Below are 14,107 nucleotides of genomic sequence, written 5' to 3' on the forward strand. Positions count from 1 at the left end.
GGACGTTTCATTCGGCCTCCTCCCCAAAGAGGAATACCTCCTACAATTTTCCTGCTTGTTACCTAAACTCTTGTAATTATGGGGAATTCATCATTTTTTTTTTTTTGAATTCATCATTTTTTAACAGGTTTTGTTTCTCTGAATACAAAGTTTACACATCCTTTTCACTCACTACTTCTTCCTTCTGCTTTTCACATAAATCAAATTCTGCCTCTTCCCAAGATCCAGCAGTCATCACCTAAACTCTTCTGTCCTGTGTGTTTTAGTGTGTTTTACTAAAAATACTAAGTATTATTAAGTGAATTGCTATTAATCTAACATCTTGGGTATAGTGCCTTTTAAAAAATTTTTAACTTTTCTGGCTTTCCTGTGCCTTGCACCCTTAGAAGACAGCTACTACCCTTTTTCTTTCTCTCAGTGAAATTTGTCTGGGTTTTACTGAAAACTGGGACAGCTCTTAGCTCAGTTTGCCAGTGCCTAAAATTTGATCTATCCTTTCAAGGTCAGCTTCTGCAGTAGACTTGAATTTTTGTATTGAAAGCTCTCCCTTGGGTGTGGGGTGTGTGTGTGTGTGTGTGTGTGTGTGTGTATGTGTGTGTGTGTTTTAAAGGGCTTTATTTCCTTTATTTGAAACTGAGGAATTTATTTCCTTTATTTGAAACAGGAATTTAATGAGTTAACCAGTTCCTGAAGGATCTATTTACCATTTTTCTCTTTATCTCTTCCTTGCTTATCTCGACTGCAGGAATCCCAGATACCTTTAATCTTAGGCTAACGAGAATTAATTAAGTCAAGTCAGTGGTGAGATCTCTGGGGGAATTCAAGGAAATGATAATGTTTACCAGAAGGCTAAAGAACACATAAGAGTATGTGCCAAGTATAACTCATTCATTGGCAGTGGTCTTTCATATTCTTTTTGTTTTGTATTTGTTGTATTAATAAAAAGGAAGCCTCTCTAAACTATATTGCATTGCTCAAAAATATTTTTCTCAAGTAGAGATTTTTGCCTATATGTGCCAGAAAGGAGGCTGAAAAAGAGGGAAACGGCCAAGATATAGGCTGGAAAGCATGATTTTAAAACCTTAGTTCACCCTAATAATAACCAGAAAATCATTGATTGGCTTAACTAGCCAGGGAGGCCAAGTGAATAATACAGATCATGTCTTTTTTGTTTGAGTCCCTAAATGGACGTGTGCTATTTTATTTTTCTTGCTCTGCTACTGTTATCTCTGGGCTTTCTGGAAGGATTAATGCTACATTGTAGGTAAGAACAAGTTTTCTGTGGCACCACCCCATTTCCCTGGCATCTTGGGGGAAAAAAAATGGTATAAGACCAAATGGAAATCCCAAGAAAGGCGTAAAAAGGATGTGTGAATTGCTTGTGCCTTTATGAACTGATTGTTTTTATTTCCTCTCAATTAATGTGACCATTGGTTGGCATATGATAAGAAACCATCTTCAGAAATATCACTTCTATATAGCTACAAACACATAATCTGCACTTGCTGGGTGAAAGAAAAAATAACTTGATTTTTGTTGTTGTTACTCCCTTTCCTCTCTTTTGTAGATTGTGAAATTGAAAAAGTAGATCTTGTCTTCCTCATGGATGGTTCAAATAGCATTCATCCGGATGACTTCAAGAAGATGAAGGAATTCTTGGCATCGGTTGTTCAAGACTTTGATGTCAGTGTCAACAGAGTGCGTATAGGTGCTGCCCAGTTTAGCCATACCTATCGGCCAGAATTTCTACTAGGAACTTTCATAGGCAAAAAGGAGATCTCATTTCAGATTGAAAACATCCAGCAAATCTTTGGATACACACACATCGGTGCTGCACTCCGGGAGGTGGGGGATTACTTCCGGCCAGACATGGGCAGCCGGATAAACGCAGGTACCCCGCAGGTGTTGCTGGTCCTCACAGATGGCCAGTCTCAAGACGAGGTGGCTCAGGCTGCTGAAGAGCTGAGACACAAAGGTATTGACATTTATTCTGTGGGCATTGGGGATGTGGATGACCAGCAGCTCATTCAGATCACCGGGACTGCAGATAAAAAACTGACGGTTCATAACTTTGATGAACTGACAAAGGTCAAGAAAAGGATAGTTCGCAACATCTGTACCTCGGGGGGTGAGAGCAGTAAGTATTTAATGCGTCCTTCATATTTTTTTCTTTCCCTATCTTTGCTGACTTTTTCTTCAAGCTCTATTTACATCCCCAGGGGTTGGTAGGAGAATTTAGATTTGTGCCTCTGGATTTCAAATTGAACTTTTCAGTCATCAAGTAATTTTTTGTGACTTGTGGATTGAAAAACAGGACAGCTGTGAGCCTTTGTCTCACACACCACCCCCACCCTACTTCTGGGAATGCATGCCCCCTTTGCAAAAGAGAAAGCTGTGGCCTGAGGAAAGGCCATTGTTTAGGACCTCATTGGTTTCAGAGGTTAGAGACCATGTCTCAAAGAAGTAAACTACTTGACAGATTTTGGTTGCCCGGCCATAGGGTCTTCAAGCTGCCAAGTGCTGTGGTATAGGTGTATAGAGAATGAACAACCCTGAGGATTTCTAGCTTTTTTTTTTTTTAATATTTTATTTATTTATTCATGAGAGACACACAGAGGCAGAGACATAGGCAGAGGGAGAAGCAGTCTCCATGTAGGGAGCCCAATGCAGGACTCGATCCCAGGACCTGGGGATCACAACCTGAGCTAAAGGGCAGAGGCTCAACCACTGAGTCATCCAGGCACCCCAGAGATTTCTATCTTTTATTAGGAAACTTTGTACTACAGCAGTTAGAAAATACCTCAAAGTTAATCTATTTTGACATTTTCTAACAGATGAAGGAAAGGTCTTTAAAGAGGGGTGTTGTTGTTGTTTTTTTTTTTTAATTTTTGTAGATGTGCCCAGTGAGTTGGCTGTGGTTCTGTGTAACTACCTGTGGTAAACATAAACTAGATTTTTCACCAGGAAAGCTATCTGGTTTCTAGCAGGCAGCTCTGGAGAGAGCCTGGCTACAAATCCTCGTTCAATGGCCACTTTTTTCTTGGACAAGTTCCTTAGTTAACTTCTCTAAGTTTAATTTTCTCATCTATAAAATGTGAGCAATAGCAGCACCTAGTTCAAAGGATCATTGTCAAGATTAAATGAGAAAATGAATATTTAAACTTTATAATTTCATCCCAGGTGTCATGCTTACTCAAAGTAAAGTCACTTCATTTTTGTCTACCACTGATCCATTAAATTTATTCATGGAGGCCAGCTCTTCCCTTGCCCCTACTCACTTTCAAGAAATAAGTGAACCTTTTCTTGGTGATTAGTATGTCCATCAAAGGGTAACCGTTAAAACTAAAAACTTCATTCAAGGTTATTCCACTTTCCTAGCCTCCCACAGGCAGTTCACCCAGCATGACAGGGGAGGCCACTCATGGTTGGCATTTTACCCATTGTTACCCACCTATCACTTCTACCCCCTTCTCTCAGGCCCTGCCCTCTTGTTGCTAGCCATGGTTTCTGGCCTCTTCAGAATGTGTTGGGGAAGGGAGAAAGAGCTAAGGAAGTACAGAAAAGTTCTTCCTTGATGATGCTTGTCAAGAATCGGTTTTCTGTGACCATAGTCCATATCTAAATCTGGGTCCATTCATGGGTCTTCCAAAGACTTCCCCTCCTGCTTTCCACCACCTCTATCCCCAGCGAAGTACATTTGTCAGAGAATCTCTCAACTATAGTTCCTTTGAGAAAGGTAAACATGTCCCAATTCCAGATGTCCCTTATGCCTTCCTCAGCCTCTGAGCATCTGGTGATGCCTTCATTCTACTGCCATCTCTTTGGTCCTCCAGTTAGCCTTCTTGGAATGGAGATTAGAGGGGTTCATGATAGCTCCTTCTTACATGTGGGTGCATCAGCAACATGGAAACAATTACAATTATCAGGTGCCCCAGTAAATAAGTTATAGCCCTCAAAGTGGTCACCTCTTCTTTGCAGAGAGAGCAGTGTACATCCTGTGGCTCATTCTTTAGAATTTCTAGGCCTGTCGTATCTCTGAGCTCTTTCTTTAAGCTCCACTTACCTGACTTAGAAGGAAAGGAGGCAATTTCCACTTTATGTGTATGTATGTGTGCAGGTAGTAAGACCCCGTCCAACACATCAACAGTTCTCTCCCCCAAAATGCTCTTCTAAACTGTAAGTTCAAACCCTTTGTAGAACCTAATGTATAAGCTAAAGGTTAAAAGAACTGTCATTGATTAGGACTACTGTCTTCATAAATCCTGCTTCATGATATCCCCATACTTTGGAATGTCTGGTGACTGAAGCCAAACCTTCCACACTAATTTCCTGTTTCACATGAAATACCCATCTCCAGTTATTAGGCAGAAAATTATCTTGGAATCATCTAGTCTCTACTTGAGAGTGTGAAAGAAAACCGTGTGGAAAATGAAAACCAGGAGTATGCACTCCCAAGTAGTAAGTTCTCTTTAAAGAAAGTAGTCATGAATGTAAAAGTAAATAAATAAAAGTACTCTATATCAAGATAAACTTGAAGTCTTTACTGCAGCAAACAAGAATGTGAGGCCTTTGTAGCTGAGCTGTGGGTTGAGGATTGATGAAGCTGGAATGAATGCTGATAAAGCTCTAAAGGCATGTGCAGATATCCTAGCAAATACCAGTTCTTTTTTTTTTTTCTTCCCGCGTATGTACTTTTTCATGTTAGCGAATTTTTTTAAATTTAAATTTAATTAACTAACATATCATGTATTGTTGGTTTCAGAGGTAGAGGTCGATTCTTCAGTCCTCCTATAGGAAAATATCAGTTCTTAAGCTATAAACTCCCGAGTCCAGGAAATCCAATAATAGTTTGGTATGATTCAGAGCAAATCAGACTTGGAGCTTAAACATCTAGCTTAGCTTCTTATTAAAATGGTATAAAAAAATAAAATAGGTATAACTCTGGAGAAGTGACTATCGTTTCTTCTCTCATTTGTGAAGTTAAATCATCTGTTTCCCTGATCGTATACTATGATTCAGTGTGTGTGAAAAGATGGTCAGCTGCATAGAGAAATGAGGGAAGTGACTAAGAATCAGTGTTTCTTGAGCATCTGTGAAGGGTCAAGCATGGTGTTCTAAGCATTTTAAATTCATTATTTGATTACATTATCTTAAAACCCTATATGATTTGCATTTTTATTCCAATTTATAATGAGGAAACTAGGTTTCAAAGGAATATTGGTAACATGGCCCAGATCCTACAGAAAGAAACATATAACAAATTTTGAAACCTGGGTCTGTCTGACTCCAACCCATTTTTTTGTTATTTAATTAAACTGCTTATTTTCTTGATAGAGTTGTTGTCTAGGCTATCTGATGCTGATATCATAAAGGACTAGTGCCTAAGTGTTGTCCTTTACCAATTAATAGCTGAAGTTAAGGCATCATAATTTTGTATTTTGAAATTGTTCCCACAAGCTGCTGCCCAGTAAGGAAACCACTTGCTGCTAAGAGTAGCTATGGCTTCTAACATCACGATCTAGTAGAAAAACTTGTAACCTGCATGATCAACACTAGCCACCCAGGCAGTGGCAAAATAAGATTAAGGTCGTTCAGCATGTGAACTCCAGACAAGCCTGGATCTGCTATCCCATGTGTGGGATCCACAATAATAACTGTGAGACCTTGGCAAGTTGTTCTAAGTCACAGTTTCCTCTTCTGCAAAATGAAGATTAGAAGAACTTCCACTTAACACTTTTATAAGGACAAGTGAGATAATGAATGGGAAGTGCATGATCAGTATGTAGAGACTATTAGTAACTACCATGGAGTGTTGCAGAGGATTTCTTGTAATGATCTTATAAATACAGAAATACATGGAGTCATGGGGTTAGTTCACAGAAGAATAAGTTACCAAGAGCTCTCTGGTTTAGGAACATTAATATATATGCCACAGTTCAGGGAGGGCTATATTCAAATTTAATATTTTCACATATAACAAATTCTCTTAAGCAACTAAACGCCCAAGTCTCTTTTCTTACCTTCATTCATGTTTATTTTCCTGATTTTTCTTTGAGCCTGGCTATTCTGACCATTTAGAGGAGATAACGGGCAGTGCTCAGGACATAGTAATGCTGCCTTTTTCATGGAGCCATGATTAGGTAGCAAAAGTAGTACCTCTTATCATTTACATCAAAGAGGAGAGTTAAGTGAGAGGCTAGTCCAAGGGAGGATTTTATTCAGGATTTGATTCAAGGAATGTAAGGGGAAAAAAAGGCAAAAATAGATGGTCATTTCCAACTTTCCTTTATAAGGATCTCCTTAGGTTTCTGTCTTAATTGGGTTCTCTAGAAAATGGAACTCAAAACAAAGCTTATATGCTAATGCTTTAGGTGCTAACACTTTGGGAGTATAATCCCAGGGAGAAAGAGAGTAAGGGAAGTGATACAGGGAAGGAGAAAAAATAAATACAAGATGATATGTTACTAAGCTTGCTACAGCTTCTTGAGAGAGCATAATCTGTGCATTAGTCATTCAGAGTATCACCAAGGAAGCTGTGTGGAACCACCGCATAGATGTACCCATCTGCCAGTTTCCTCCAACTACTGCCTCTCATTGATCAGAGTTTACCCTCCTAGAGAATTAGTTCTCCTACCCTACTGTGTTGTGTTAATCAGCACTTTGGGGGAAAACTAGACAGGGGACCCATAGTGAATTATATCTGTGGCTGGAAGTGGTAGAAGCAGCCAGAGTTCCTGTGAGTTCAGCTGGATTGGAAATGGGAAGCAGAGTCATCATGGCCCTCCTGCCCTGAGGATGATGGAGGCCATGACAAAGCTTCTCTGCACACTTTTGGGAGATCAGATGATGGTGGCAGCTGAGGCTATCCAATGGGTAAATGTCCAAGTCCAGAGCTGGGTGGGGAGGAGGCAGCAAATCTGGGATATACATAAACTGGCTCTCTTACACATATGTTCTAAATCATTGTTTTTTTTTTCATCTAGGATACCCCTTCTTTCAAAGGTCCTAAGCAAATTTCTCTTATCCCAACCAATAACTGCCAATAGCCCAACTTTCCTGTTAAAGTATTTAAGAATTGTTTTCTAATCTATTACATTCTACCTTCTTGACAGTATTTCTTAATACTAAGACTCTGCCATCATCAACTCTAATTATGGACTTTGTAAGTCAGTTAACTAAAATGCACTTTTAGATCTGGCAGGAAACTGTAAGACTACCTGTTTAGTCCAATTCACTCTGTCCTTATTTTTATTTTGGAAAATAGAACCTTGTTCTTCTAAACAGAATCGATACCCAGAAAGGGTAAGAGACTTGCCAAAAGTTATCTAGCGGCAGCAGCATCTTGGCCAGTCCGTGACCAAAATTAAATGTTGGGCTTTCCCACTTAAAGACCTTCCCCATCCAGACTTCCACACTGTGGTTTGTGAGGATAAGTCAGAAGCTCAAAACACTGGTTTTGCTTCCCCTTGTTATCACCCTCTACAGCCAGTCCTGTGGACTCCCTTCTTAATTTGTCCTGCATTTATCACCACTTTTTTATTACACCTCCTGCTATCCTAGGTTAATCCTTCATTATTTCTCTTTGGAAATCCAGTGTTAGCCTTCTCCCCAGCTCACATTCAATACCATCCCTACCTCTGGTTAGCTCTGAAAGCCTCCTGATTTGAGGGCAGCTGTCTCTGTAGAGTTAGTAAGACTCTTCCCTCCAAGAGAGCCTACTTGATTAATATGGCCTCATCTCTCTAATTGAATTTAGACACATAGTTGCCAACTCTGGACTTGTTCTTCAAATTTATTCATTTGATCACATTATTATGGAATCATTTGTCTATTTGAATCAGTTAAATAAACACAAAGAATTATTGACTAGAGTTTGTATTTTAGTAATCTAGACAAAAACTTGAGGGGATAGTTCCCAGGATCACTCAATGACATATTTGGCATTTCTGCCAATGTTCGTTTTTCACAAGAGACTGTTTTCCTCGAAGGCTGTGACCAAGTTTGGTTACTGAATGGTTTTCTGTTCAGAGGTTAAAACCATGTACATTCAAGAGTGACACTTAATCTCAAGATAGAAATGAAGGGATATTGATTCAAGAGGAATTTTAAAAAGGACATATTCTGATGCTTCCTTCTGACTAGTTTCTTTCTCATTTCCCTTTCCAAATATCAGAGGAGATATATATTTTTTTGAGATTTTTTTTTTCTAGGAAAGTACCTACAGCAAAATAATAAAGAAAAACTAAATAAAACCCCCTTTCAGATGTTTTGATAACAGTGATTTACCTCAAATGTCATGGTGAAAATTGGTTACAGATAAGGATTTATTTTCCTTCACCCAACTTTTTGTCTCCCTCTCACTAAACATGAATCAAGATAAAGTGGTGGTGGTGGTAGGGGGGCGGGAGGAAAATGAATCAAGCTAATGGCCCTTAATTTAAAATTTGAAAGTGACATTTTGATTTCAAAGACTTGCAGATGTACAATGACATTTATGTGTCAGACATATCCAGTGTATCTGGAGATAGTATAGGTGGGAATTTACACAATAGATATCTGAAAAACTGCTTATCTGAACAAAGTAAACTAAAAATAAACATTCTGCCGCCACCTCCCCCAACTTTTGTTTTTTTACACCAAGCAAGCTAATTAAATTTGCTGAAGTTGTATCCAACTGAATTTGCTGGGAAAGTTGAAGTTTTTAGCCAACCTAAAAGTTCTGGAAAGAAGAGTGCATATGCACTATCACTTAATCCTTCTCTGACCATCTCCCCTTTAGGAGACTCAGCTTAAATTATCAAGTCACCTGTAGTTTCTCCAATGTTTACATGCCCCCCCCCCAAAAAAAAATGTTTACATGTCCCTGGCCTTAATAAGGATAAAAGCAAAGCACTCGAAATGTGAAAACATTGTAAGTATTTCTTAAATCTCCATATGGCAATGGCTTCAGCTTCGTAAATGCTCTAAAGGCAATGCCATTTTAGACATAATCTAAGCAAGATCCCAAAGGATCTCTTGGAGTTTTTTTTTTTCCTTTTTTTTTTTCTGAGTGGATATTAGAAAACAAGAAGAATCAGAGGTTGTTTTTAGAGAGATAGATCATCATAGTCATTCCTTTAGACAAGTCCATTGTGATTTATTTTTTCTATATGACTATTTAAACATTTTTATATTTTCCTTATAGTTGTAACTTAGTATTTGTCACATGACCTCAATAGGTAGGTATCGTGATATGAATTTCCTATTTCAGACTCTTACGATTTCCACATATAACTTTAGATATTTAAATAATTTTGCATGGCTTTTTCAGGGGCCACAATAAAGTCTTTCAGAACTCCATTACAAAATCATCTAGATTTATACCAGTTAAAAAAATTCTATACTTATAATTTTATAAGTTATAAAAGTGATACTAAGCCTTTTCCTTTATTCAGTCATGTTCTCCTTGTTTTCCAACTTTCTAACTGGGATAGAAATAAGAATTTCAAATATCTTGATTCAAATATGGCATCCAAGCCAAATAAAGGGCTTTATTGATTTAATAAGATATACTTTTCCCTTGAACCCTAGATTGTTTTGTCGATGTTGTGGTGGGATTTGACATCTCAACTCATGAGAATGGGCAAACTTTGCTCGAAGGTCAGTCTTGGATAGAAACCTACCTTCAAGACCTTTTACGTGCCATCAGCTCCCTCAATGGGGTAAGCTGTGAGGTGGGCACAGAGACTCAAGTTAGCGTGGCTTTTCAAGTGACGAATGCTGTGGAAAAATATTCCCCCAAGTTTGAGATCTATAGTGAAAACATACTGAACAGCTTGAAGGATGTAACTGTTAAAGGACCATCTCTACTCAATGCAAATCTCTTGAGTTCTCTGTGGGATGCATTTCAGAATAAATCAGCTGCTCGAGGAAAGGTAAGCTAGTTTTATTTTATCTGCTGGTTTATGGTTGTGATGATATCCTTTTTACTCATTTTTCTGTTTAAATACTTTCCTAGGTGGTTCTCTTATTTTCAGATGGATTGGATGATGACACTGAAAAGCTTGAACAAAAATCTGATGAACTTAGAAAAGAAGGTACTGAGCATGGGGAAGAGTGGGAAAAGAGTGTTTACTGACTTTATAACCTCAGAACTCCATTCTGGCTCATAAGTTTTCAAGCACTTAAATAACCCTGAATTTGTCAACCAATATGCACTTGGGAGAGCAAATGAGCTCTCAGAACACTCTGGCATCTACTTTTTTTCTTCATACACTATGTATGTGAAACAGCCCTGAATACAAGATCCTACCCTTTCTCTTATATCACTGTGTTTCTTCTTCCTAAGCTTTCCTGGAGAATGTTCCTGTCTCCCTTGGCCCACATTATCTAAGATTGCTACTTACTTAGTCACTACAGAAGTGAACAGTGTATTTCCCCTTGACTAAGGAATAGGAGAAATGGACTATTTTCTTCTGACACTGTTAAAGTTTCCAGAATCACAGGCATTATTGGACAAGTCTACTCATGTTTTGGAGCTTTCTAATTAGTTCTTCCTTCAGACCACAGATGGACCAACTATGGTGCTTAAGAGTTTTTAAAGCACTAGAACTGAGCTTTTCACTTTAGGAAGCAATGCCCGGTCTGACTTATGTCAGTTCCTATAAAATATGAATCAGTGGAAGAAAAATGAATCCACATGCTCTGGTTTGACTAAGAATAGAAATACTTTCCTGTAAGTGGATGCTATTGGTGTCCCCCACCAAGACCCCCTTTCTGAGCAAGTTCCCTCATCCTCCAGCTACTGTGTCTGTTGGCTGCTAGAAATTCACAGGTTCTCCTTTCTCTGAAGAATTGCTGTCGTCTGGTGGAAGCTACATCACCTGAAAGGTTATTCCCTACCCCACCCCAAGGCAGCAGGTGGAGTACAAGTAGTTGGACCTTTACCTCAAAATGGCACCAGTTCTATGGTATAATTTTTGTTCCAGAGTTCCCCATCAGATTAGGCTGAAGCTAGTCTGCCTGAAACCCTATCTTGCTCAGCTCCTTCCCCTGCCCTATCTTGCTTTCTTTACCCCTTCTTCTAAGAGTGCTTCCTCAATAAATTGCATGCATCCAAATCCCTTTCTCCGGCTCTGCTTCTAGGGAACCTGGCCTAAGACAGTTGCTTAGGCTACTCCCAGGTTAGTTACTAGAAGCTGGGTGGATCTGTCTTTTCTGTTTGGTTGTCTAACCTCAATCTTATTCAAAGTGCAAAGTTAGCAATATTTACAGCTGAAAAGCAAAAATTTTTATTTTGCCTGCTCTCTTTATTTCAAGTCCTGGACTTTTTTTTTTTTTTTTTTTTAATAATCTAGAGTGGAGATATTGAGACTGAGAACAAGACCCTAAAGTACTCAGTTTGGGTGGGTAGGGTTTGGTTTTGTTTTGTTTTAATTTCAGCTTTTTTGTGGGGAGTGGGGGAAGGTATATCTTTTGCAGACAACATAAGAATTTTCTCCAGGAAGCTTCCCTTGAAACACTCAGTTTCTAAGACTAACCTTCTTTTTCCCAACTCCCAAGGAAAAACTAGTATATGAGTTTCAACTTCAGAAACTGGATTTTTTTTTAAAGATTTTATTTATTTATTCATGAAAGACAGAGAGAGAGAGAGGCAGAGACACAGGCAGAGGGAGAAGCAGGCTCCATGCAGGGAGCCTGATGTGGGACTCCATCCCCGGACTCCAGGATAGCACCCAGGGCCAAAGGTGGCGCCAAACCGCTGAGCCACCCAGGCTGCCCAGAAGCTGGATTTTTAATATCCTCAAAAATTCAGAATCTTTGAATGGGAGAGATAAAGGGATGATGGCCATAATGTTTTTTGAAGTGTTAAATGGCTTTCTATATGAACAAGGCATTCCTTCAACTCTGGCTTACCATATTTAACCATACATAATTTTAGTTGCTGCTTGGCCCTATCATTCATTAACCTAGGAGAGCCTCTCTAATTTGAGGCCAGATATCTCTATGTATAAACTATGCACTCATCATGAAACAAGAGGAGACCCAGAGAAAAAGATACTGAGTGGTAGATGTGGCTTGATAACTAATCCATATACTGGGACACCTGGGTGGCTCAGCGGTTTAGCGCCTGCCTTCAGCCCAGGGTGTGATCCTGGAGTCCCGGGATCCTGCGTCAGGTTCCTAGCATGGAGCCTGCTTCTCCCTCTGCCTGTGTCTCTGTCTCTGTCTGTCTCTCTCTTTCTGTCTCTCATGAATAAATAAATAAAATCTTTTTTAAAATTTTAAAAAATAATCCATATGGATTGGGGTTTGAGTTTTTTTTAATCTAGTGCTGTAGATTCTTCTCAGTGATTCTTTTATTTCAATTTTTGAAATCTTCTTTAGCTTACTTTTAAGAATTATATTTGAGATATTTTGACTTGTTGGATGAGTCTGAAAGGAACAGGATCGGAGTCCTGCATCCTGAGAAAAGCAGTTACAAATAATAGTTATACGTATATTTCCTGCAAATCAACAATCCCATGGTTCTCCTAACTCTTAAATTTTTACATTTCCTGGAACTTACAAGAAAAATCAGATGTAAGATTTTTCCCCCCTTTTAAATAGATCCATTAGAGTACCTTCTCTTGATCAATAAACTCCTTTGTTGAACTCAGCATTCCTCATTATCTACCCCAGCCCACTCCACCATCCCTTCTCTCCTTGTCATTCCTGGAATAGTGACTAAAGCCTTGTTTGTTTGAGACAAGCCAGAGATATCAGCACTAAAACCAGGGAAGTCCTGGTAAATCGGGTCGAGTTGGTCACTCTACTCTTTGATGTTCCTTTATTCCACTTCAGTCAACCACTCTGTTTTCCTCTCCTAGAACTTGAGCCTCCTCAGTGTGTCTCTGAAACTCTTTCTTTTCATTCTTTTCTTCCTCTCACCCAAAATCATTCATTCAGAATCATGCATACACTTAGAAGTCATTCTTAACTCTTAGGTCTGTGAACATTTCTTTATTCTAGTCCATTGGCTTCCAAGCCCCATCTAAGGATTTCTTCACTCATCCATAATGAAGTGAGAAAACTTATGCCAATGGAGTCAGGTTTTTATAAAGCTAAATTTCAATTTTAGGACTGCTCCTTATCCTGTTTATGTCCTTAGTATATCTTTATTCTGGAAATATCCTTTGATTGTAGGCTTTATCAGGCTGTTCCTGTGAAAACCTAAAAATACCACATGAGCCAGTCATTTAACCTCTCCAAGCCTTAGTTCGCTTATCTATAAAATACAACTATAATTCTATTCACCCATACAATTGTATTTGTATCTTACAAGTAAGTTAATGCATGGAAAGCACTTTACCAACTTCCAAGCACATAGTAACTATTAATAAATGAGAGCACAGTTATTACTATGGTTATTTGCACCATAATGATTGCTAAGGTTGTTACTGTTATCATTTCCTGTTTATATCAATCAGTACTTTATCATTTCATGTTCATATCAAATAATACTTTGTTAAGTAGTCAAAAGCCCTCTGTTAGTCCCTAAAAGTTTTCTTTGAAATATTCTGGTCTATAAAATTCCAAAGATTCTGAGCCACAGCTCTGAATGATTATATGTAATTTGTTTCCAGTTGCCTTACAAGAGGTCTCTTACTTAACTATAATTCCAACTGGAATATCAAATCCTTATGAGGTCCTTATAGCTGTGCTTTAATGTGCATATAAGTCCTGCAGTGATTTAATTAAAATACAGATTCTGATTCTATAGGTAATTCTATATTTCTGAGAAGTTCCCAAGTGATGCAAGTGCTGCTGTCCAAGGGTCCTCCTTTGAATAGCAAAAATTTAGAACATTTGCTTTCTCAATATATCAATTCCTCCGCATCTTGGTATACTCTGTGGACCCTTTTAAAATCACCATATCTCACTTCGAAATCCTCCAGGAACTGGGAGTTCTGTTGTAATAGCCCCTGCCTCCAGTTTAATTCGTTTTGCAAAATGGAATTTCTTTTGTTCTGCGCAGATATCTAGCCACTTGTCCCTTTTACATTGCATGCTTGGGGGAAGTAGACAATAAAATGAGCCTTCCTCTTACAACTGTTTTCCTAGAATAACAATTTAGATACATTATGCA

At 38.6% G+C, this 14,107-nt stretch overlaps 1 protein-coding gene across 1 annotated transcript in view; it reads left to right on the forward strand.

Moving 5' to 3' along the window:
- The window catches only part of COL6A6 (collagen type VI alpha 6 chain), a 138,472-nt gene that overhangs the window by 41,860 nt on the left and 82,505 nt on the right, over positions 1-14,107 (forward strand). Inside the window, exons 8-10 of the mRNA XM_041734086.1 lie at positions 1,568-2,137; positions 9,571-9,914; positions 9,998-10,076. Coding sequence (XP_041590020.1) covers positions 1,568-2,137; positions 9,571-9,914; positions 9,998-10,076 — 993 coding nt within the window. The remainder of the gene's footprint in view (positions 1-1,567; positions 2,138-9,570; positions 9,915-9,997; positions 10,077-14,107) is intronic.

Source organism: Vulpes lagopus, chromosome 19 (genome assembly GCF_018345385.1).
Source record: "Vulpes lagopus strain Blue_001 chromosome 19, ASM1834538v1, whole genome shotgun sequence".
Taxonomy (NCBI): domain Eukaryota; kingdom Metazoa; phylum Chordata; class Mammalia; order Carnivora; family Canidae; genus Vulpes; species Vulpes lagopus.